Source organism: Protomyctophum parallelum (assembly GCF_964188405.1).
Source record: "Protomyctophum parallelum genome assembly, chromosome: 13".
Classification (NCBI taxonomy): domain Eukaryota; kingdom Metazoa; phylum Chordata; class Actinopteri; order Myctophiformes; family Myctophidae; genus Protomyctophum; species Protomyctophum parallelum.
Window position 1 is genome coordinate 45,698,735 of NC_139708.1, and position 27,430 is coordinate 45,726,164.

General features: G+C 43.7%; 1 protein-coding gene across 2 annotated transcripts; it reads left to right on the top strand.

Moving 5' to 3' along the window:
- The first annotated feature begins 104 nt into the window (after positions 1-104).
- On the top strand, positions 105-26,852 carry xpnpep3 (X-prolyl aminopeptidase 3, mitochondrial). Of its 2 annotated transcripts, XR_014570115.1 has the most exons (12): positions 105-437; positions 1,027-1,149; positions 4,913-5,100; positions 6,771-6,990; positions 8,734-8,918; positions 9,811-9,873; positions 13,747-13,860; positions 15,922-16,007; positions 17,731-17,914; positions 22,655-22,775; positions 25,265-25,664; positions 25,833-26,852. XR_014570115.1 is itself a non-coding variant. In XM_083779449.1 (11 exons), exons 1-11 carry the CDS (start codon positions 365-367, stop codon positions 25,432-25,434), a joined length of 1,527 nt encoding a protein of 508 aa, XP_083635575.1. In that variant the 5' UTR covers positions 105-364; the 3' UTR covers positions 25,435-26,852. The 2 variants fall into 2 exon arrangements, 1 of the variants encoding a protein (XP_083635575.1); XM_083779449.1 differs by having other exon boundaries at positions 25,265-26,852.
- The last annotated feature ends 578 nt before the right edge of the window (positions 26,853-27,430 follow it).

Sequence of the window (27,430 nt, forward strand, 5' to 3'; positions counted from 1 at the left end):
TCGCGGGAGAAACGGGTCACGCTCTCTTTTAGTCCAATCAGAGGGCGGATGTGGCTCCGTCTCCGCCAATCGGAAGGAGGGCCTTAAAGGGAAGGGCCCAGTCACCTTAACAGAAACCAAGCAAGCAAGTGTTCATCATGACATGATGATTATGATGATATAACAGTTCGTGTGTCCATTGGCACTTTGCGTGGCTATTTGACAGGTAGGCATACAGTCAACAGATTGTCGCCGGCATGTCATTCGAACCGAGTCGGCCTCCCACTGTGATCACGTCCATGTTGATCCGCTGTTGACCGCTGCAAACGTCTCAAAAAACCACACACCATGGGCTTTGACTGATCGGTCTCGCCTGCCCTACACAATGTTGCCCTCACCCAACCTTCTCGTCAGATCGGCTGTCAAGGTCCTGTCACGCTCTAATTGGAGGAGTCGAGGTGAGAGACGTGATCATTTTGAGTAGGTTTTCATTTTGTTCAGAACGTTAAGATGACAGATAACGTTAAGATAACGACAAATGTTATCTTATGCAGATACTATAGTGCAGACGCTTTTTTATGTCACCGAAAGGAAAGGAAAGGTACTATGTTTACCCAGGGTAACTGGACTAAGCTCAATAACTTGTTTACAGCCAGGCCCTGCTCATAGAACATTTCATGGTAGGGGTTCAATGCCTTACCGAGGTGTTGTTTACTTTCACCATTCTATTCTGTAAATGAAACGTCAAATAGGCTACATCCTTCAAAATGAGATATGAGAGGTCTAGCCCTAGAATGTCTCCTGTTGTTTCATACAGTTGGCAGTTAGTATTCCATGAAGTATATGAATGATCACAGACATTCTAGGTCTATCTATGCCTGCATGCTCATTGTTGACCTACAAAATCATGCATTTAATGTTGCAAGTGTGTGACAGTTTCTGCAGCCTCTTCAGTGACTTCTCTGCAGACGTCAGTAGGAATGTGAACTCTTGAAGCTGGACACCTCACATTAGAATCAATCTGCTGTGTGACGGTCTGCTCTATAGGATGTGTGTGGTGCCCGTGCAGGAAGATTTCAGTGAAACCTGGAGGTCTAAAACCGAAGACCGTTCCCCCTCGTTACCTGGGACAGCCAAGCCCATTCACGCACCCTCACCTCATCAAATATGGTGAGTAGTAAGTTACTTACTGTAAGTACATTGACTGTGCAATTGGCTGCAGTGTACAGTAATAGTATGTTACCAGCATTCAATCTTATCAGCTCATTCCTCAACCACATAAACCTATATTTCATTGACCCCTTGACTGGGATCAACTTGTTTTACAGTTCTATGTAGCCGCAAGCGACTCATAGATTAAAATTTTTAGGGGCGCTAGCCCCTCCTATATTCAGCTATTCGTGTAGATTATCGTCTTACACAAACATTAAATTCCCATTTACAATGAATGGAGAATGTACGTCATATATGGACGAGCTAACCGTAACGTACGATGATAAGAGTTGCAATACCAACCCTTGGCCTTGACAGCCCATACATCCAAACAGAAAAGTCTGATCTGAATCTGATTGTATCAAACAACGATAAACTCGCCAACATTGCAGCTGCACGGAAAGCTTGGATTATCCTATTTGTATATTGCCAAGTTTTTGTTTCGTCAAAATCCACTGTAGGCATGTTATGAGCTACTTTCTGTCAATACATTCCGTGTTCCATGTTATGAGCTACTTTCTGTCAATGCATTCCGTGTTCCATGTTATGAGCTACTTTCTGTCAATACAATGTGGTATGCACTACGCAGGACTGTTGTGTTAAGTGATTTCCAACGAGCGCTTCCACACATAAGTTTACTGACAGAAAGCAGCTCATATGTCTACGGTGGATTTCTATGAAACAAAAACGTGTGGCTGCTAAGTTTTATGCTCCGGTCTAGTGAGAATCTGCGGATACGATACAGCCGGTGCTCCCAAAAAGAATTCCCTCGGAGTCTCATATTGGTAGTAGCTGGCCACTGCGAGGCTATATTGGCAGGGCCTATCCAGAAACCTTGAAAATCTTTAGATCAATACTTTGTCTATAGTACACACTTGCAAACAAAATAGCCAACCTCCAAGCTCACAACGTGTTGCCACCTGTTGTGAGCTTGTAGAGATGCTATTTTTGCCAAATGGCATAAGGTGGGCAGGGCACACTAGAGTTCAAGTAGTTTAATTAAAAGTGACTGATTCACAGGATGGCGTTAGAAATGAACACAGCAGTATGGTGTCTCTTTTACACACTGACATGGAAACATCCTTGATTCATCTGTGACTCGTCAGCTGTACCTGATTTATTTAGCATTTATGCTTGTTTGTGTCAGAGTGATGCAGAGGTTATATGTAGCCCTTATGTGACCGTGGCTGCATCTCAAGGTCTCCTGCTTGGAGCTCATTAATTTACAGTAGAAACATTCAGTAATTTCAGTAATGGACACCGTCCATCCCATTGTAGTTCTGGTCGGGGGTAAGAAGAAGTGTGACATTCCAACAATTTGTAACTTATGAATGTCTACTGCCTACTGCAACAGCTTATAAAGGCCAGAATGTTTTTGGTCAGAATTTTATTGAAAGGATAGCCCCTTGAGATGCAGCATCTCATTTTAGAGGGGGTCCCATACACAGGGAAAAACATTACATACAGTACAGTGCAGTTACACAAATAGACAGTGCACAATAGAAAATATTACAGTTAGCTTGCTCATCCTCTCCCACCCACTCCCCCATCCCCCAACTCTTTCTGGACAAGCATATTGAGACTAGTACAGTACAGTGACTTGAAACAGGGGTCAGAAGTAGACAGCAGTACTGGCAGTGTTAGTAGCATGAACAGGTTGAACAGGTTGTTTTGAGGTGTGAATACAGGGAAGTCTGAAATCTACAAATGTTTACTGCCTTCTCTCTCCAGCTCTCTCTCTCTGCCTCGCTCTGCCCCCTGCAGGGGATACACTTTCATGTCAGAATGATGTAGGGCTGAGCCTGTTTCATTTGGTATGCAATTTATATAAGCTCCGAAGTAGTAGGTAGAAGTATTTCTATAACAAAAAAACATTGCATGGATGCACCTGGGACGTATCCTCAATGTTGTATCCCAAGGTCATCCCCTGGGACGTATCCTCAGTGATGTATCCCAAGGTCATCTGGGTTTCAGGTCTGTCGAACATCATACCCCTCACTCAGGCGACCCAGCCGGGGTGATCAAGTCCCGACTTACGTCCCAGTAGCTACCCTCGATAAGTCCCATTAGGGAAAAACCAAGGCCACACAATCCGTTGGAACTACTCCAGAACTACTACTACTAGCTGGGAGGTACGCTTCTGGCGCATGGAAGAACTATGCTCTGCGGGTTGACTCCTGTCCGGGCCCCTCCTACGTCTAACCAGGACCACTCCTGCTCTCACCAGGCCCAGGACCTGTGTGTTGCACCAGAGTCCCAGCACCAGACACTTCATTCAGGAGTGGTGGATTCCTAAGAAGCTGCAATGGTTCCGCAGACACCACCTGAGCAGCAAGGTGGTGCTGCAGGCTCCGCTTGCGGCTTGAGTGGCCCTCCTAAAGGCCTCACCGAGCGTTTTTGGGCTTCCTCCTCACGGAGGACACAGGCTGGGGCGCTAACCCATACTGCTCACCCGGGTGCTGTCTACATTCCGGCTGTCACCCGTCTCTCCGGTGGTCACCAGACTATACCTGGTTGTCACATAGTCTATTCCTATGAGTATGACTATAAATAGAATAACTATAACAAAAAACATCGCATGGATGCACCTGGGATGTATCCTCAGTGATGTATGCCAAGGTCATCAGGGTTTCGGGTCTCTCGAACATCATACCCCTCACTCAGGCGACCCAGCCGGGGTGATCAAGTCCCGACTTACGTCCCGATCAGTCCCATTGGGGAAAGACCATTTCTTATCAGGATAAAGAGGAAATTGACCGAAGTATTAGGTGGGAATGTGACCTAAAACTCTCCATCTTTAACGCCTGTCGGGTTTCTGTTCAGTTATAATTATAAAAATGATGTATTTTTGTATTTGTCTGTGGACTCCCATCTGAAAATGTTTTGTGCCAGAGAGGGACCCCCAGAAGAGAAAAAAAAAGTCAAATGTTCAAAACTAGCAGATATGCAAGCTCACAATATTTTCCACTCTTATGAGCTTGTTATTGAGAACTGTTCTAAACCACTGTTTTAAATTCTAAGAGTTTTCTGAAACACGTGTGTTGCTATTGTATAGCTAAACTGCTTTACCGGTTTTAATGGGTTAAGTAAGAGTGAGTGATTAAGTGATGTATAATAATATGACAAAATGTCACTCACTAGTATTTACAGTATATCAGCCAGGTGATGTCTTACGTTGTCATTTACTGCTTTGCTGGCAAAAAAGTACATCATAACTACCCTAAACAAACTTTAAAAATTAAAATTAAAATGTGGCAGCCATAGACGTGGCTGCCACACACACACACACACACACACACACACACACACACACACACACACACACACACACACACACACACAGTGTAGTGTAAATATATAAGATCTTGTCTGAGACCATACATTAGCTTATCAATGAGCACCAGTTCCAGATGTGTGAGGGTAATGAGTGCATATACTGTACATAATTGTGCATGTAATGTGCATAACTCCAAAAGGTTCATTTTTCAGGAAATTAAGAAAACCTTATATTTTTAAAACAAAGCAATACAGCATCATCAAAGTTGGTGTTGTAACTTTATATGCTTATAAGGTCTTTAAATAAATACGTTTTGAAATGTCTATGGGAAAAATGCATTGAAAACTATTTCCTGGACCTGGCGTCGTCATGAAAGGGGGTGGGACTGCGACGCTCTATATTATGGCGTTTTAACATATTGTGCCCCCACTCTGTTCCTCTCAGGTGAGGTAACTCCAGGCTTGACCCAGACAGAGTATGAACTCCGCAGACACAGGCTGGCCTCCCTCATCGAAGCCCAGGCCGAGCGGCTCGGACCCTCTGTCGTCTCTGGTTCTCATGTGGTCATTGTTCTGTCACACCCGACCCGTTACATGACTAATGACATCCCCTACCCCTTCCACCAGCACCAGGTGGGCATTTGATTTCAAGTTGCATTTTTTTTTTTTGTCATTCTGACTTAATTTACTTGTTTTTTGTTTGCTTTGTGTTGCATATTAAATACTTTGACTTTTTTTTTCTCCACATACTATACTGACATACACGGCAAAAAGTGGAGGATATATAGGCTCCCAAACATGTATGAGAGAAGGGAATCACATGGAGTCTAGTGTCTCTATTCTGGGGCGGCTGTGGCTCAGGAGGTAGAGCAGGTCGTCCAATGATCCATGGGTCAGAGGTTCGAATCCCGGCTCCTCCTGTCTACATGTCGAAGTGTCCTTGGGCAAGACACTGAACCCTACCCCCTTTTTTAAACTAGCTCCTCGCCACTCGCCCTGCACACTTCCACTTGGTTTGAGCATAGATATATAAATAATATAGACGGCACTGGATGGAAGGGGAATGCTGGTGGAAGTGGAAGTGTGTAGGGCGAGTGGCGAGTAGCTACTTTCAAAAAGGGCCCTACACTGCCTCCAATGAGTCGGTCGGTGTGAGCTCGCCACCATTTGTGTGTGCACGACTGTTCGCCGCTTCACCTCCCAATGTATGAATGAATGAACCATTGTAAAGCGCTTTGAGCACTTGGAAAAGCGCTATAAAAATGCAATTCATTATCTATTCTGGTGTAGTGTGAACATTCAATGAAAATAGCAGATCTATAGGCTCACGTTCACGCTAACTCTTGTATTTTGGTGAAGGCTACGAACTGTAGACCTATAGATTTTGTCCAGAGAGAAAGAAATCCACCAGGGTCAACAACAACGTATATATTTCAGCGGTTAATAGTCTGAAATATGCTCTCTTTACATCGTTTTGGTTCCACTTGCACACAAGACTTGAATTGTAATGTGCTCAGGAGGGACGAACCATACTGATTTGGGTGATCCAATGGCAATGTGCCATATTTAGGTCCAAACTGTCCACACACATGTTATCAAAACATTTATTGTGCCAACCTTTGTGGCAAAATATCAACCTTTGGCTTTTGCACAGCCCGACATTTTTATGTAGACTTGGATAAAATTGTATGTAGACTTATAGCATTTTTATATAGACATAGCACTATAAAGTATACATGCATAGTTCCATTATATAGACCTACTGTATATTCCACTGTTTCTTAGCTTACGCATGATTCATGATAACTACTTTTTATGTATGTGACGTATTGCCATTCTCCAGTCTCCTCAAGCAACGGTAGGGAATGTGAAAAATCATGCTTCATATGTGAGGAGAGATGTAATGTACTGTATCACACATGACATTTAATGAATAATTCACTGCATACTGCAGTCAGTGACTTACAGTATGGGTGTGCATTTATGTAAAATGTGTTTCCCAAGGACATTTAGGCCAGTCAATCTAAGCTGAAAAGGGGTGTGACGCAAAAATAAATTGCAATCGTAATCGTTCAAGGTTTCTTTTTATGATCCTTACAGTACGTTTTAATGCTACCCCAACTTTCAACCTCTGAATTGACCATGATCCACTAAGTATTTAATTCACAATTCCTTTTATATGTTATTTGGATGACCCTAAGGATCATAAAAACCCTTGAACGATTACTATTGCAATTTCTTTGGGTACAAACCTTAGATTTTACTGGCCTATAATTCTGCTTCACTATGTATCTTTCTTTCAGGATTTCCTCTACCTCAGTGGCATTCTAGAGCCCGACAGTGCCTTGGTTCTGCATGGAAAGGGGCGCCCGGACCAGGCTATCCTGTTTGTGCCGCGCAGAGACCCGGCGAGGGAGCTCTGGGACGGGCCCAGATCAGGAAAGGACGGAGCTGAGGCTTTGAGTGGCATAGAGAGGGTTCACAATATTGAAGAGCTAGGCTTGGTGCTCAAGAGCCTCAAAGGTTAGTGGCGCTATTAACCTATTCTGACCTGAGATCAGATTCATACGAGGTTTCCACTGGGACACACACTGGGTCTGATGAACCCATTCTGACCTGAGATCAGTTTCTAAAAAATGTCAGTCGTTCTTCGATTTTTCAAAAAATAGCAGACCTACAAGCTCGTATCGCGCCACTCGGTGGCGCGATATGAGCTTGTAGATCTGCTATTTTTAAATAGCTAAAGCATAACATGATGCCAACACCAAAATGGGTGCCCGGTCAGAATGAACAATTTACAGCTATGGCTTCTTCTTTTCTTTTAGCATTGGCCAGACTATCCGTTTTTTGGGCACTGGCGGATTAGAGTCTGGCCACGCGAGGCTAGCTTCCTAGTTCCTTGAGTTGAGTTGCATCAACGCATGGTTTTGTGTGCTGGCACACTACACACTGTCTCTCTTTTATCTGTATTGTACTGTGTTTTTGTATGGACATAGTGGTGGGTGCCTGCACATATGCACACATGGCATCAAATTCAACGCATGGTGTTGTGTGCAGGCACCCTACACTCTGTCTTTCTTTTATCATTAATTTTTTAAGAGCCTGCCCAGGGACTACAGATGAAATTTAGCTTTGGCTAACTCTGGCCCATTTACATTGATGTGAAAACTGACATGTTGATTAATGAGCTTTGTCCCTGTCAAATAAATAAAATAAAGTTTTTTTGTCAATAACTGTTATTTACTTATCACCAACAGAGGTGAGAGCTTGGTGGAGTAGTGTTATAAAGTCAAAGTTTAAATCATTACACATTGTCATGCTTCAGAGGGATGTTTTACAGTCCCATAGTTAACCCACCATCAGAACTCTCTTCTTTACTGAGCATAATTACTGAAGAAAGGAGAGACTATCGGAGCTCCAGCCGGGAATCATGAGCTTATCTTCGCTTCTTTTTCTTGCTTAAAAATGTTATCCCACGATTTTGTAACCCATTTTTCACCCCTGTGTCAATCATCTAATGTGATCCTGGGGACTAGGTCGGTGGAGGGTGTGTAGTACACACAACCTAGTCCCCATATATGGGGGACAATGGGAGAGCAACGGACTTGAACTCATGCTTCCTTCATGCCTGAGTGTCCAAGTTGCTCCTTTACACCTGACAGGGGGGGAGTTTCCCTGGTTGGACGTAGCGCGTGGAAGGAACACGTTATTCCAACCAGTTCCTTATCTTCGCTTCTTCATCTCTCTCTATCTCTCTCTCTCTCTCTCCCAGGCACTACGGTGTGGTATGACAGTTCTATCTCTCTCTCTCTCTCTCTCCCAGGCACTACAGTGTGGTATGACAGTTCTATATCTCTCTCTCTCTCTCCCAGGCACTACGGTGTGGTATGACAGTTCTATCTCTCTCTCTCTCTCTCTCCCAGGCACTACAGTGTGGTATGACAGTTCTATCTCTCTCTCTCTCTCTCCCAGGCACTACGGTGTGGTATGACAGTTCTATCTCTCTCTCTCTCTCTCTCCCAGGCACTACAGTGTGGTATGACAGTTCTATATCTCTCTCTCTCTCTCCCAGGCACTACAGTGTGGTATGACAGTTCTATATCTCTCTCTCTCTCTCCCAGGCACTACGGTGTGGTATGACAGTTCTATCTCTCTCTCTCTCTCCCAGGCACTACGGTGTGGTATGACAGTTCTATCTCTCTCTCTCTCTCCCAGGCACTACGGTGTGGTATGACAGTTCTATCTCTCTCTCTCTCTCTCTCCCAGGCACTACGGTGTGGTATGACAGTTCGCAGCCATCCAACCCTCGTGTGCACCAGACTCATGTCCGTCCTTTGCTGGAGGAAGGATCCATGCCACGCGCTCTCAGGCCTCTTACGCACTCCCTCAGGGCCGTTAAGAGCTCCGCTGAGGTGGCTCTCATGCACGAGGCTGGTCGCATCACAGCACAGGTATTTATTTAACCCATTCTGACCTGAGATCAGATTCATATGAGGTTTCCGCCGGACACACACTGGTCTGATGAACCCATTCTGACCTGAGATCAGATTCTAAAAATGTCAGTCGTTCTTCGATTTTTCAAAAAATAGCAGACCTACAAGCTCGTATCGCGCCACTCGGTGGCGCGATATGAGCTTGTAGATCTGCTATTTTTAAATAGCTAAAGCATAACATGATGCCGACACCAAAATGGGTGCCCGGTCAGAATGGGTTAAATCTGGCAAAGGCCCTTTGTTTCAATCTCTGTTTTCTCATTTAATTTAAACATTTTAAACTAAAATTCAATTTAAACCAATTTTAAACCATTTTAAAACCAAGCTCACCACAACTGCTTAAGTTGAGCATGATGTCCGCTATGACCAAGTAAGCTGTGTTCCCACTGGGATACTGCTACATTGCCGGGGTAAATAATTTACATAGAGGATTGCTGGCATAGGCGGTGGGAGAGTCGTTCCCACTTGCCCTTTTGTAACGGTTAAGTTACTTGAGATCAGGGGTTCCCCAATCTGTTGTGACGAAAAGAGACTTGAGCCAGAAGGGAGTTGCACCACTCAGTTCACACAGGTGTGATCTTTATAGAGTCATACAGACGCTGTGAAAGCTAGCACAGCTACTGTAGCTAACGGTAGCAGCCCCAGCCTCTTCTCAAACATGTTTATCATGTTTGGGTATAATATATATATAATATATATACAATATTGAAGATATAATATTAGAATTACAGTATTTTTGCATTTGCAAGTTAGGAAAGTGTGTGTTTATTATATTGAACTGAATCAAACCTGATCAGTCATGCTGACTTGGCATTTGGAAACGGTTTCCAATTATCTTCTTGTCCTGCAGGCATTCAGGAAGACTATGGCTTTTTGTCAAGGCGACATCGATGAAGCTCTGATCTATGCTAAGGTAAAGGTCTTTTACAGCATTGCATGTTATGATTTCCTTATACTATCTTATCTATCAATGGGCAAAACCTTTTAGATTCTTTAGACATGACGATGTTGAACTGAAATGTTAGTAGGGGAGCCAATCACTTTCCGTGATTTTGGAATGTTACATTTTGGAGACTGGGGTTCGCAGAATGCCAAAATAAAAAATTGTCATTTTTTTTCTGTTTCTTAGCATGTGTAATTAGCTAATTAATTGCCAAAAAGTATTGATTGGCTCCCCTACTATGTTCTGAATTAGTATTGTATGCCAACATGATGTCACACTAGCCTGACCACAGACACTAGCCTGACCACACAGACACTAGCCTGACCACAGACACTAGTCTGACCACACAGACACTAGCCTGACCACACAGACACTAGCCTGACCACACAGACACTAGCCTGACCACACAGACACTAGTCTGACCACACAGACACTAGTCTGACCACACAGACACTAGTCTGACCACACAGACACTAGTCTGACCACACAGACACTAGCCTGACCACAGACACTAGCCTGACCACACAGACACTAGCCTGACCACACAGACACTAGCCTGACCACACAGACACTAGCCTGACCACACAGACACTAGCCTGACCACACAGACACTAGCCTGACCACAGACACTAGCCTGACCACACAGACACTAGTCTGACCACAGACACTAGTCTGACCACACAGACACTAGTCTGACCACAGACACTAGTCTGACCACAGACACTAGCCTGACCACACAGACACTAGCCTGACCACACAGACACTAGCCTGACCACAGACACTAGTCTGACCACACAGACACTAGTCTGACCACAGACACTAGTCTGACCACACAGACACTAGTCTGACCACACAGACACTAGTCTGACCACACAGACACTAGTCTGACCACACAGACACTAGCCTGACCACAGACACTAGCCTGACCACACAGACACTAGCCTGACCACACAGACACTAGCCTGACCACACAGACACTAGCCTGACCACACAGACACTAGCCTGACCACACAGACACTAGCCTGACCACAGACACTAGCCTGACCACACAGACACTAGTCTGACCACAGACACTAGTCTGACCACACAGACACTAGTCTGACCACAGACACTAGTCTGACCACAGACACTAGCCTGACCACACAGACACTAGCCTGACCACACAGACACTAGCCTGACCACAGACACTAGTCTGACCACACAGACACTAGTCTGACCACAGACACTAGTCTGACCACACAGACACTAGTCTGACCACACAGACACTAGTCTGACCACACAGACACTAGTCTGACCACACAGACACTAGCCTGACCACAGACACTAGCCTGACCACACAGACACTAGCCTGACCACACAGACACTAGTCTGACCACACAGACACTAGTCTGACCACACAGACACTAGCCTGACCACACAGACACTAGCCTGACCACAGACACTAGTCTGACCACACAGACACTAGTCTGACCACAGACACTAGCCTGACCACAGACACTAGTCTGACCACACAGACACTAGCCTGACCACACAGACACTAGCCTGACCACAGACACTAGCCTGACCACAGACACTAGTCTGACCACACAGACACTAGTCTGACCACACAGACACTAGTCTGACCACACAGACACTAGTCTGACCACAGACACTAGCCTGACCACACAGACACTAGCCTGACCACAGACACTAGTCTGACCACAGACACTAGCCTGACCACACAGACACTAGTCTGACCACACAGACACTAGCCTGACCACAGACACTAGTCTGACCACACAGACACTAGTCTGACCACAGACACTAGTCTGACCACACAGACACTAGCCTGACCACAGACACTAGTCTGACCACACAGACACTAGCCTGACCACACAGACACTAGCCTGACCACACAGACACTAGCCTGACCACACAGACACTAGCCTGACCACACAGACACTAGTCTGACCACACAGACACTAGTCTGACCACACAGACACTAGCCTGACCACACAGACACTAGCCTGACCACACAGACACTAGTCTGACCACACAGACACTAGCCTGACCACAGACACTAGCCTGACCACACAGACACTAGTCTGACCACAGACACTAGTCTGACCACACAGACACTAGCCTGACCACAGACACTAGTCTGACCACACAGACACTAGCCTGACCACACAGACACTAGCCTGACCACAGACACTAGTCTGACCACACAGACACTAGTCTGACCACACAGACACTAGTCTGACCACAGACACTAGCCTGACCACAGACACTAGCCTGACCACAGACACTAGTCTGACCACACAGACACTAGTCTGACCACACAGACACTAGCCTGACCACACAGACACTAGTCTGACCACAGACACTAGCCTGACCACACAGACACTAGCCTGACCACAGACACTAGCCTGACCACACAGACACTAGCCTGACCACAGACACTAGCCTGACCACACAGACACTAGTCTGACCACAGACACTAGTCTGACCACACAGACACTAGCCTGACCACAGACACTAGCCTGACCACACAGACACTAGCCTGACCACACAGACACTAGCCTGACCACAGACACTAGTCTGACCACAGACACTAGTCTGACCACAGACACTAGTCTGACCACAGACACTAGTCTGACCACAGACACTAGCCTGACCACAGACACTAGCCTGACCACAGACACTAGTCTGACCACACAGACACTAGCCTGACCACAGACACTAGTCTGACCACAGACACTAGCCTGACCACAGACACTAGTCTGACCACAGACACTAGCCTGACCACACAGACACTAGTCTGACCACAGACACTAGCCTGACCACACAGACACTAGTCTGACCACACAGACACTAGTCTGACCACACAGACACTAGTCTGACCACACAGACACTAGTCTGACCACAGACACTAGTCTGACCACACAGACACTAGTCTGACCACAGACACTAGCCTGACCACACAGACACTAGCCTGACCACACAGACACTAGCCTGACCACAGACACTAGCCTGACCACAGACACTAGTCTGACCACAGACACTAGCCTGACCACAGACACTAGTCTGACCACAGACACTAGTCTGACCACACAGACACTAGTCTGACCACAGACACTAGTCTGACCACACAGACACTAGTCTGACCACAGACACACTAGCCTGACCACAGACACACTAGCCTGACCACAGACACTAGTCTGACCACACAGACACTAGCCTGACCACACAGACACTAGCCTGACCACACAGACACTAGTCTGACCACACAGACACTAGCCTGACCACACAGACACTAGCCTGACCACAGACACTAGTCTGACCACACAGACACTAGCCTGACCACACAGACACTAGTCTGACCACACAGACACTAGCCTGACCACAGACACTAGCCTGACCACAGACACTAGCCTGACCACATACACTAGCCTGACCACACAGACACTAGCCTGACCACACAGACACTAGCCTGGCTAATAAGCCAGACCGAATCAGCCGTTGTCTGGAGAGGCTCAATTGTACGCCCATTTCCTACACCAGAGAACTGGTGTGGCCAATCGGGACACGGAATGCAATATGGGCGGGCTTTGGTACAGTGACGCTCAACGCTTGAGACCTTCTTCGACTGACAGTAGCTCTGACCAATTGCGTCAAAGAGAAAATGTTTGAACCCGCCCCCCCGGGAAACAAGGTCCATACACAGCATCTCCAGACTCAAATACCACACGACAGTGTGATTTGAGTCTGGCTTATTAGCCAGGCTAACAGACACTAGCCTGACCACACAGACACTGCGTGTATTGTCAAACTAGAAGGAATTTCATGGGAACTTTCTCTCAGTTTGATTTTGAGAGTCGTGTCCATGGCGCCAACTTCCTGGCCTATCCCCCTGTGGTTGCAGGAGGAAACCGTGCCAACACGCTGCACTACATCAACAACAACCAGGTTGTCAAGGTAAAGAGTGAATTGTTTTTCATTTATTTAATTTATTTTACACATTTCAAGCTTACTATACTGTGCTTATAGAGCGTCGCAGTCCCGCCCCCTGTCATGACGACGCCAGACCCAAGGAAGCTCTGAGAAGGAAGTGAAGTGGTCACGTGACTGGGCTGCACCATGACACTTTCATGGACACTTTCATGGGAGCCAAACTACCCGGAAGTTTGGCAGAATGCATTGGAGTCAATGAGAGCTCAGTGACCAGCTCATGAACAAACATTATTTATGAACAATTGAGACCTTTTGTAAAGTAATCACTTCTAGGAAAATAACAGAAGACATGTAACACATTATTGTCTGCTGTGTTGTTATTCGATGTGTACACTGTGTAATTTTTATAGAGGTATGGTATCTCTATAAAAATAGAGATACCATAAAGTACAAAGTACATTTCTGAACGCACCAAGTATCGCGATACTTCCCACCGTTTACTGTCTGGCAGCCAAATATTGCGATACTTCGGAGCCAGAAACGATACCTGCTGCTGTTTAGATCCTCAGATAAAATTATATACTGTGCACTCTGTGCACATCGAAAAGTAAGTGATTAGAAAACAACCTGTGATATGTCTTCTGTTATTTTCCAGAAGTGATTACTTTACAAAAGGTCTCAATTGTTCATGAATAATGTTTGTTATGAGCTGGTCCAGCCGGCTCCATTCACTGCCATGTATTCATTGCACTTCCTGTGTGAGTTTGGCTCCCATGAAAGTGTACATGAAAGTGTCATGGCGCAGCCCAGTCACGTGACCACTTCACTTCCTTCTAAAGGCCTATTCATAGTCTGTATTTTCGGTGGTAAGGTGACCACCGCTCCGGTGGTGAGCTGACCACCGGAGCTGAAATAACGTTGAGCGGTGGTGAGTAAAAACAGAGAGAAGGGCTGGAGCGGTGGCGGTGGTTTGCTCTTCACCGCGGCTCGTGACGTCATGTTGTAGTTCGGTGGTCACCCCACCACCGTAAAACCAGACTATGTATGAGCCTTAAGAGCTTCCTTGGCCAGGCCCAGGAAATGATTGCCAATGCATTTTTCCCATAGACATTTCAAAGATAATTATTTAAAGACTGTTACGCCGCGGACAAATCCAACTTGAGTCGTGACAACTCATGACAACAAACACAATAATTTGGACCAAACAAATAATTACAAAGAAGAAAAACAACAAAAAAAGTGTTGTAACCTGCCGTTTTTTTCTTCTTTGTAATTATTTGTTTGGTCCAAAATATTGTTTTTGTTGTCATGAGTTGTCACGACTCGAGTTGGCTTTGTCCGTGGCGTAACAGTCTTTAAATAAATACTTTTTGAAATGTCTATGAGGAAAATGAACGGAGAATCATTTCCTGGGCCCTGGTAGGGGGCGGGACTGCGACGCTCTATAGAGCGGCGCAGTCCCTCCCCCTTTCAGAACAACGAACGGCCCAGGAAATGAAATGCAATGCATTCTGACCATAGGATTTTCTTTAAGTATTTATTTAAAGACGGTTACGCCGCGGACAAAGCCAACTCGGATCGTGACAAATCATGACAATGAGCACAATATTTTGGGCCGATCAAATCATTAGAAAGAAGAAAATAAAGGCAGGAGACAACACTATTTGTTTTGTTTTTCTTCTTATAAATTATTTGATCGGCCCAAAACATTGTCATGATTTGTCACGATCCGAGTTGGCTTTGCGTAACCGTCTTTAAATGAATACTTAAAGAAAATCCTATGGTCAGAATGCATTGCATTTCATTTCCTGGGCCGTTCGTTGTTCTGAAAGGGGGAGGGACTGCGCCGCTCTATAATGCTACAATTTAGTATTGTTTTTGTTGTACTTTCGATTACATCCGATTGTCCACGATCTTCATAAAAATCCATGTTTAAATTTTTTTGTTGCTGATTTTATTTGGTCTTAAGTTATTTTGTATCTTGGTTGCTTGGTACGTTTTATTAGTATTATTATCAATGGAGAACGATGAAATTAACCATATAAATAAATAAATACAAGATTTGTATCTGTTGTTCTCCCTCAGGATGGGGAGATGGTTTTGCTTGATGGAGGCTGTGAATACTTTGGTTATGTCAGTGATGTCACACGCACGTGGCCAGTGAATGGAAGGTAAGTCGCACCACTGACTGATTGATTGATTGATTTATTTTTTAACAGTTTCCGTGCTTTGAATGGATTACTCCAGGTTAATGTCGCTGCCATATCGGACATACGCGAGTTTTGTTTTATGTGTTTAATCCGCCGTAATGTAAACAAAAAAAAGAAAATTCTTCTTCGCCGCGGAGAAAGAGAGTAGGTGCATCTGTTGTGATAAAGAAACCGGAAATCGTCACATGCTGTGGGCTGCTAGGGCTTCTGGGAAATTGAGGCCAATGTAAACGAATGGGGTGCAACGCCTCATTGAGACCAGTCTTGTGTGCGTCTTCCGGGTGCACCAAGATGGTGGATGCTACACTCGGATCATAACAAACCAGGGGAGCTTTTTTTGCTGGATTTTCGCGGATTAAAAACCCAAATAATTCAGCGTATGCTCTAAAGGTAATACAACAATCTCGGCAGTGAAGGGGGGTTGATTAAAAGTCCGGTAAATCGTTTTCCGCAGTCAAACTGTTAACAGTTTGCAGAATTACAGTACATTTCAAGCACAAACTCAATACAAAGACTGTTAACTGTGAGTGGACGACCCAATTAAGCATTACACTCGTTTACAAGAGGGTCCACCATGTTCAATTCATCAAAACATTTAGAGACGTACAAATAGACACTTCTATATAGTTAAAGAACAGAACAGGATTTCATCATAAAGGAGGTAAAAAGGGAAAAGAAACATTTACAGCGAGGGGGGGGGGGGGGGGGATTCAGATTTTACAGAGGCCAGTTTCGAATTGCAGCCGTCCGTAGGTGACCTTTGAGAGCCGTTTTGAAGGAGTCAAGGGATTCACATGTCTTAATGACTGTTGGTAGGGCGTTCCACATTTTTATAGCATAGGAGCGAAAATAGTTTTGTCCCTTGTTTGAGCCGAATCTGGGTTGTACATGGTTTGTTGCACTCCCTCTGGTGTTGTGGGTGTGGACCAGTAGGAGTCATTTGAACCTGGCAGTGTTGTTTTTAGCAGCATCTTTTAGTTTTAGTCATTAGTCTCTTGAATAGTTTTAATTTAGTTTTAGTCACATTTTAGTCACCCGGAATGTGTTAGTCTAGTTTTAGTCGACTAAATCTACAGTTGATTTAATCGAACAAAATGTATTTTGGAGGGCCTTGATGCCGTCGTAATGTCATTTTTCGTCATTTTTCACTTGACTGAAAATAGCCGATTTACAAGCTCACAATGCGTCGCAGCGCGTTGTGAGCTTGTAGATCGTCTATTTTCAGCAAGTGAAAACTAATTGTAAATTTACTTATACTGGATCTCTTGTCCACTAGTCCCTTCCTAACATTTTAGTCTAGTTTTTATTTGTTGACGAAATTGTCAGTATATTTAGTCTTAGTTTTAGTCATCATAGCTTAGTTTCCATTTAGTTTTCATCAGTGGAAAAAGGGAGTCGACGAACATTTTTCGTCTTAGTTTTAGGGCCGATTCATACTCCTATTTTACCGCTGTTTCGGCGCTGTAGAGCCGAAATTATTTCGGCTCGTCAGAAATGTTCAGTAGCACCGAAGAGCCGACTTTAGGACGGTACCAGCCCCCCCCCCCCCCGAACCTCAAATGACGTCACATTGTAGGCTCTACAGAGCCGAACCGACTTTTATTCGGCTCTAAAATAGGAGTATGAATCGGCCCTTACAAGTCGACGAAATCAACACTGCTTTGAATTCTCTTTTTCCTCCCAGGTTCAGCCCGGCCCAGGCCGAGCTCTATGAGGCTGTGCTGGAGGTCCAGCGGTCCTGTCTGTCTCTCTGTTCCCCAGGAGTCAGTCTGGATCACATCTACAGCACCATGCTGGCTCTGCTGGGGCAACAGCTCAAACGGCTGGGCATCTTAGAGGCCGATACCAGCGATGCTGATGTCCTGAAGGTACAAGACATTGTATATATAATATACTTTTATGATGTCATGTGGCGCTGTAGGGTCCAAGTGTCCACTGTATGTGTCTGTCTGACTAAGACCAGACAGTGGCCTTGTGGTTAGAGTGTCCGCCCTGAGACTGGGAGGTCGGGGTTCGATCCCCGGCCCGGGTCATACCAAAGACTGTAAAAATGGGACCCAATGCCTCCCTGCTTGGCACTCAGCATCAAAGGGTTGGTTTGGGGGGTCAAATCTACTAATCAAATGATTCCTGAGCGCGGCACGGCTGCAGCTCACCGCTCCTTGGCTGCGGCTCACCGCTCCAAGAGATGGGTCAAATGAGGAGAACACATTTCACTGCGGTAACCTGTGTGACAAATCATATGACTTTTTACTGTCTGTTTGTCCATAGCTAATTCATTTCACAAACCACTGGGCAAATGGGTGCCACATTTCAGATGCCTGAATATTTGTTCTCATGTTTTATACTTTTTCAAACATACTCCTAGTACTGACTGATACTGGTTACATTACATGACATCCACATTCTACTGTACATGGAAGCTACTCCATTATTAGACCTTGTCTAACTGGGGTAGAACAGTGACTAGTGACAGGAAAGTGAGTACAGAGAGTATGGATGAAGAATACCCTGAGCTGGGAATCTGTGTTCTGCGAGAGTGAGGTCTAGCCAACACCAACTCGGGATTCCCGGATCGCTGCCCTCCACAAATTCCTATCCAACATCAGGTTCTTGAGCTCTTCAGTGTTTTCAGCCAAGCTGTCGCGCCGCAGCACGTCTACATATAGGTGGTACGCTTCTTTCCCCTCCTGGGTTGGCTCCCATAGGGTCAATTTACTTGCCTCAAGTTCTGGGTGCCTGACGCAGTGCCCTGCCAGCCTCATCCTTCTCTCTCTGACTTTGTCTGTGACCCGTGGTAGGTCCCCATAGAGGTCCACATTTCTGATGCGGTCCGTCCATGTGACACCTAGTGCCATTCGTAGCATTCTTGTGTAGACTCCATCCAGGGCTTTTTCAAACTGGGAAAACGTTTTTCGAACTTTGAGCTGGGAATCAAACTCACAACATTACAGGTATGTGCTCAAAGCATGGCTTTGAGCACGGTTGAGCCTACAGTCTGCCATGTAAATACATGCACATTTGAATTTAAAAGGATGAATATCAAATGACGGCGCATTATTATGTATGTTTTTTAATAGAAAACCAGGCAATAGCTCTTGAATTTGTGTTGCCAAATGTGGTGTTATGAGACATGTGTAACATTATGAAGGACAATAATTTATAAGGTACCCTGGCCCAGTGTCAATGTCTCCGTCCGTACTCCCTGCCTTACACAGGTCCCTACTGACCAATTTGAATGTAACCTTGCACCACTCCAGGGGCACATTTATTAAACTCAACAAGTATTTGATCAAGTCTCAAACGTGGGATGTAAACTCTCTTGACCACATACCGTAGTTCTCCCCGTGTTTATGGAGCAGTATTAATTTGTACTGCATTGTTTTTCATTGGCCTGGCAAATAAAGTCAGGCGTTTTGTGTGCCATAAAGGAGTGTGATCAAATGTGAATCAAAGCTCTTAACCCATTCTGACCTGAGATCAGATTCATACGAGGTTTCCACTGGACACACACTGGTCTGATTAACCCAATCTGACCTGAGATCAGATTCTAAAAAAAAAAAAATCGTTCTTCGATTTTTCAAAAATAGCAGACCTACAAGCTCGTATCGCGCCACTCGGTGGCGCGATATGAGCTTGTAGATCTGCTATTTTTCAATAGCTAAAGCATAACATGATGCCGACACCAAAATGGGTGCCCGGTCAGAATGTGTTAAAATGTTAACAATGCTTTTAAAGTAATGAATACATTTTTATCTACATATTTATCATGATATGGCTGCGATCATATTCGCCATCCAAAACTGGGAATAGAGTCTAGGACATGTCACCTTACTTCCCCCGGGTTACCGTTTTCCAAACGCTTTGCCTAAAATAGAACCTGTGTTCCCTCTGTAGTTGTGGGAAGTACAACAAATAAAAGAGTAACCATCATACAGGATCCTGACAGCAAACTGCATTTAGCGCTATCATCACACTATCATTCCTTGAGCCTGGCGTAACATTGAGGAATCTTTGTTTATATTAAGTGTTTATTTTTACCCTTTGGCTGATGGTTTGTGGTCAGGAAATGGCCATAAGCTTCTCTGGCCAATTTAAACGATGAAATAGTGACCTAATTACAACCTTCATAAAGCACAATATACCACTGTGACTACCTATAATAGTAGGCACTCCTTTCCTGCAGCGGTTTATTTCAGGGGAATAAAATGAGCGAGCCAAACCAAAGCTTAATGTACATTTGTTCAACTTGGGTTTTCCTTTAAAAAAAAGAAAGAAAGAAAGAAAATCTGAACTTACTCTCTCTAGAAAGGTTTGGGAGTAAAACTGTAGGGTAATAAATGGAACAATGAATGATTTGTAGCGGTTGGGGAGGCGTCTGTTCAAAACGCATAGCAGACTTGACATGCTAATTCTTCATGAAGACAAAGAATAATGAACTGGTATCAAAAAGAACGAATGAATGGATTCCAAATTCCTACATCGTCACGACACAGATTCCATAAGTTTTAGACCTGGGATGCCCACTCTCTGTTTCGTTTATCATGTAGGAGGCTGTCATTTAGGGCTAGTGTTGATGTGTGATCTTTCAGTGTGGGAGTCCTGGGTTTGAGTCCAGGGTGGGAACCCCTTTTGGTGTTGGCATTATGTTATGCTTTAGCTATTGAAAAATAGCAGATCTACAAGCTCATAGCGCGCCACCGAGTGGCGCGCTACGAGCTTGTAGGTCTGCTATTTTTGAAAATCGAAGAACGACTGACATAGAAACATAGCTTTTTCAGGAAACTGTCAGGATGTAGAAGACATTTTTTTAATCTGATCTCGGGTCAAAATGGGTTAAATCTAGGCCGATAATTATTTGCCAGTTTGAATAGGACTACAGTATCTCAATTATTCTCTCACACTAGATACATGTGGAGATACCGGTAAGTGGGCGAAGCGAGGACCCCACCAGCCACCACCTCGTGTACACACACACACACACACACACACACACACACACACACAGTCACACACACACACACACACACACACACACACGCAAATGTTTCTACTAATGTGCAGCAATTGGTTTCTGAGTGGACCACACACCTATTATGCATTTTTCATTGATGGTGAACCAAAATTAGACATGATTTTTTTTGCATTGTATTGGCTTGTTAAGGTCTCCACACACCAAGCGCAAATTCGGATTTGTAAGTGGCGTTTCTCCATCGGTTTTCCGAAAAACGCGGCCGGCCACCTTTAGCCTTTGTCTTTGACCTTTTCTTCTTTGCTTTCTCAACTGTCAATAGAGTATATAATTATACTAATGAATGTTGAATTTGTTACGCTCACAATCACAAAGCAACGGTGGCATATAGTTATCTATATTCAGAAAGAAAAGGGTTTTCCTTGGACCTTGGCCATTATTCATACACCAGAGTGCTTCATACTGTAAATCATCATCAAAGGAGTGTTTCTCCATCGGTTTTCCGAAAAACGCGGCCGGCCACCTTTAGCCTTTGTCTTTGACCTTTTCTTCTTTGCTTTCTCAACTGTCAATAGAGTATATAATTATACTAATGAATGTTGAATTTGTTACGCTCACAATCACAAAGCAACGGTGGCATATAGTTATCTATATTCAGAAAGAAAAGGGTTTTCCTTGGACCTTGGCCATTATTCATACACCAGAGTGCTTCATACTGTAAATCATCATCAAAGGAGTGCAGCAGATGTGAAATGCCATTTGGGATTTTTTTTTTTAAACCGACATGCAAAGTATATACACTATGTATGTGTTATGACTATGATGTATTGTTTTGGGTAAAAGAATACTACTGCTAATTCTACAGAAATTTATTTTCCTTGAAGGCTTAGTTATAGATTTGTATAATATATTTTGACATTGTAATAGATGACCTTCAGATGGGTTGCATCAATCTTAAGAGGCACTAAAGACTTTCCAATGCTTTATTTTCATATAAAAAATACATGGGTCATAAACTTGATGATCAGAATGTTATGCCTGGCCCAGTTACCTTATAAAAACTCAGCTGTCAGCTCTAGTATAGGCTGCTATTTGACATTGTGCTTCTGCTGCTGCTTGCCTGCAGTTGTGCCCCTTTTTTTTGGTGTAGATATCTAGCTTTATCTCTGTTAAGAAGTGTATAAAATGTAGGCCTTACAGTTATAACTAAGCTTTTCTACCAAATTGATTGAATCAAGCACTAACATCTGTGTCAGTGCTGGATTTCTTGTCATTATGGTGGATTTAAACATGTACTGTACAGTACAACATAACAGTTAAGTTTTCATATCCTTGATTAAGTAGCCTACTGACGACTACCATGACTTAAAATGCAACCTTCTCTTTGACTTTGTCTTTTTGTAATGTGAGTAGGTCCACCTTTCCATTTTATAATGATCCATTAAATTCAGAGACAAATGAAGGATGCAAATATTAATCTGTTCAACAACCCTTTTGTGCAGCTGTAAAAGTTGACAAACAAAAAGAAAGGCGTGCGCGCCAGCCACCAGTATGTATTTGCAGCTTTTGTTGTGGATTATTCCACACCAAGCTCTTTTTATGCGTTGGGTTCATGTTTGGTTTTCTCTCCTCTCAGGCTGCGAGGAGGTACTGCCCCCACCACGTCGGCCACTACCTGGGTATGGACGTCCACGATACTCCAGAACTGTCTCGTTCACAGCCGCTGCAGCCAGGGATGGCCATCACTATAGAGCCTGGTACGGAGACACTTAACCCATTCTGACCTGAGATCAGATTCATACGAGGTTTCCACTGGACAAACACTGGTCTGATTAACCCATTCTGACCTGAGATCAGATTTTAAAAAAATGTCAGTCGTTCTTCGATTTTTCAAAAATAGCAGACCTACAAGCTCGTAGCGCGCCGCGCGCCACTCGGTGGCGCGATATGAGCTTGTAGATCTGCTATTTTTAAATAGCTAAAGCATAACATGATGCCAACACCAAAATGGGTGCCCGTTCGGAATGGGTTAACACTAGTTTTATGATCCAGCACATTTGCATGCCTTTATGGAAAGTCACTGATAACATTTCAAATTACCCATTTTGACCTGGGAACGATTCTGCAAATGTCTTCTAAATCCGCACTGTTTTCTTGAAAAAGCAGTTTTTTCTATGTCAGTCGTTCTCAAACACTTTCATGTCACTTTTCACGATTCTTCAAAAATAGCAGACCTACAAGCTCGTAGCGCGCCACTCGGTGGCGCGCTATGAGCTTGTAGATCTGCTATTTTTCAATAGCTAAAGCGTAACATAATGCTAACACCTAAAGGGGTTCCTACCCAAAAGTACCATAGTACCATAGTAGCTGTGTAAGTTTTTAAACATGTTTCAGCAACATTATACAAAGTTTGTATTAGCGGTGTATACAGCAATGTTACTTTGGCTATATGACTTTCTCTCGAACATGAATAGATGTCGGTGCTACAATTTACAATTTACAATTTAGGCATTTAGCAGACGCTCTTAATCCAGAGCGATTTACATTAAGCAAGAACAAAAAAGCATGGGAATACATCACATAAAAAGCATTTATCATGAAACATGCGTAAGCTAAGAACGTAACAGTGGAATATCTATATAATGAAACTATACATATAAACAGTGATGGGCAAGCTACTTGGAAAATGTAGTAAGCTACACTACCAGTTACTCTCTATTAAATATAGCTCAACTACAACAAAGCTATCCCCAGATAATTGTAGCAAGCTACACTATAAGCTACATGGCAAAAGTAGCTAGCTACATGGACACTACTTTTTTTTTTAATATTTTTTATCAACTTAATGATCAAGTTTCCACCGAACAAATAGCCTATAGGCAGGCAAAAATGCTGAGTTTGATTTTTTATTAAAAAACAAACAGGAAACAAGCCCTCTGTCTGGCTTTTGGTGTCAACTTTTTCACATTTACTTGTATTAATGTACCTTGCGGTGTCAGGAGCCGGCTGATTCATGTGTTCAGTGTTGGGAAAGTTCTTTTTTTTATTAACTATAGTTCAGTTCACAGTTAAAATTTTTTAAAGGAACTAATTCAGTTCATAATTCAACGTTTTGAACTAAAGTTCATGGTTCCAAAAAATTAACGATTTTAGTTGTTATTTTATTTTAATTATTATTGCCACAGCCTAGCCATTTGCACACCAGCTGAGAGACATAATTTAGACTAGAGAATGCTAGTCTCTCAAGACAGACTGTTGCCTCGATAGGCACTGTTTTACCGAATATTTGAGGATGGGATACTCAGAGAATGCTGACAGGCACTTAAATGAGATGTTAATGTCCTGTAGGTAGACTTAGAAATAAAACTAGTGTTGACTAATCAATACAAGTGGCTCTTATTTTGATGGGGCAGTTTCTGCACAAGAAGTCCGTTTGACTTGTAAACAAGCTACGATGAATGAGCTGTCAAAGTACTATAGTCACTAAACCACGTTAGCGATCAAATTTACAATATGAAAACTTTCACTTAGACAATAATGTAGGTTACACACGCTGGAATTAAACATGGAACCTGCAGGCAGCATTAGGTGAGTAATTAATTGTGTTGTGCTAGAGATAAAAGGACAGCTGCTGCGTGGGATCCTCTTGCTGCTTAACAACATAACTGTGTCAGACTCTTCTTATCTAAACCAACCAATGGTTTTTTTTCCAGGGATTTTTTTCCCCCACAAAACTTTATTTAACAGTCAATTTGTAACGTATAGCTTTTGTTGAAAGCTACATCACTACTTGGGTCTAAAAATAGCTACACTACAAAAAACGCTACTTGGTTCAAAAGGAGTGAAGCTACCATCAAGCTACTGATAAATGTAGTTAAGCTATGTAGCTTCGCTACTTGTAGCTAGCTACTGCCCAACACTGCATATAAACTATACGTACATCTATACTATACTATGCTATACATATGTACTATGACGTGCTACGACTACATACAATGCAATTATAGTGCTGTCGACATAACATGCTATAAGTCTGTATCAAATGCTATCTAAGTCTACAGAAATGCTATCTAAGGGGGTAGGGTAAGTGCTATGGGCCATGATGGAGTCTGAAGAGGTGGGTTTTCAGACTACAGCGGAAGATTGGGAGTGAGGCTGCAGTTCTGACTGCAATGGGTGCATTCCACAGTTTTGGTGCTACACACATTTCAAACTCTTCAATACCCTCCTCTCTCTTCCCACTCAGGGCTATATATCTGTCTAGACGACGACCAGGCCCCTGGACGATTCCGTGGCATCGGGGTCCGAATAGAAGACGATGTTGTGATCCAAGACAACGGAGAACCCCTGATTCTATCCTCGGAGACACCAAAGACCATCGCTGACGTGGAACGGGCCTGCAGCGCCCAGAGATAGGGGGCGGGCAGACGAGCACAACTGTTGAAGTGGCGGGCGGCACCAAAGCCAGGCAGTGTGATTTTGTGATTCACCTGTTTGAATAACTATGGCGCGGTCAGGGTTCGAATAACTATGGCACGGTCGGTCAGGGTCCATATAAAGCCTAAAGTTTGATGGATGCACACTGCAATATTTTATTCTTTACACAATGAAGGTGAAACAAAGATTTTATTTTTTAACCCATTTTGGTGTTTCAAGCACTCTGTTATACTTCTACAAGATCTACAAGCTCATAGCGCGTATGAACTTGTAGGTCTGCTATTTTTGAAAAATCATAAAGATGCGGCACAAATCTTTGAATAGGTTAATAAGGTTTTTTTTTTTCCCGACGTCAGGCCTAAATGGGTTAACGGGAGTGAAATATTTTTTTTCAGATGCTGTCTTTTCTTTGATGAAAGAAATTTGCAAAGAAACCCATGCATGCTCTGTCTTTTACAGTTTTGTGTTTTGCAGGCTTTTCCACATCTCACCCTGTGCAAACTGTCACCAACAATATTCAGAAATGGAAATAATACACACAAACATATACAGTAAATGTTGCAGTGTGCATCTTCCCCTGAATCTTAAACTGTACTGATTCATAATCACTGGTGTACAAGCATAGGCATTTGCAGGATGGGTTGAGACCACTTGTAGTAAAGTTTGAGATGGTTTGGAAATGGGCTAATGTACCAGGAGCATTCAAGTAATTGTTTTCCTCCTGAACTGTGGCCACCACTGTCATGGCATTATGTCTACTTGGGTAGGTTTACTACTCACATTATCTTACATCTAAATGTAAGATGCAAACACATTTATGTGTCTCATCTGAAGAAAGAAACCCTCAAATCAAATACTGTATGATGGGATGGATGGAATTAGTAATGACCTAATGATCAGGGCACATTTCACACACCGCACGGGGTGGATTCTGCCAATGAATTTAATTGGGAACAGAGCTTTTTTTTTTTTTTATCCGCAAATGGCAGCAAAGCGCTCCATTCCCATTGACTACCTATGAGTGGCACAATCTGGTGTGACAGAACCCTGATGTCCATCTTGGATGCTGGAATTTTCATGACCAAGTTTTTATTTTATTTTTACAAGCCACATTTGTGTGTCAAATCCTGATATAACTTGGGCTGGAGAACCATAGGCTACCCATGCACTGAAATAGTTGAAACTTGAAAGTGTATCTTATCTTGGCAAGGTTTGGTGAGTGTGTGTGTGTGTGTGTATGTTTGTCCACCCCACACCTGTAGGCACTACTAGTCTATAGGCAGGCCTATGTGTTTGGTCTTATAGTTAAGAGATGGAATGTAAAGGTTGAGTTTCTCCTGTGTGTTATGGTGAACAAGGCAACCAAGGACATTTTATAGATGATGTCAAAATGTGTTGCTTAACTCAATAAACTCCCAACGGCTCCCTTGTACTTTTATTATTTGCAGGTCACTGAGGTAGCATTCCCTGGAAGATATCGGTTTACTTGTACATTATTTCTGTTCACATGAACAACCTGATGTGAGAGAAAACAAACTCTGGATGTCTGCCTGGTCTGGATGATTTAGAAAACATTCGATATGGAGAGACCAGAGGGGGTGTGGGGTTTTAATGTGTTTGATCATATCACGCGAAATACAATTGATGAAGGCTTTACTTTGATCAAGTTCAAAATGTAGTATTTCCATTGATTGATTGGTTGCCGAATCTAAAAGGATCCGTGCCAAAATTCTGATGGCGGTGGTGCGGTTGATGCTTGCCGCTGGAGCGCGACCGTCCCCTACAGATGATAGCGATCGTATAGTGCAAAAACTCCGAGAGGATACGAAAGTGTATTCCGGGCGATCCCGAGCAACCAACCAACCCCCCCTTCACGCCTAATGTTGCTGTACCTCCAACCCTCCCCCCGTATCAGAGGAGTAGAAACAACAAGCCGCCATTTTGTTTGTGCGGACCAGACCGTAAGAAACAGGAG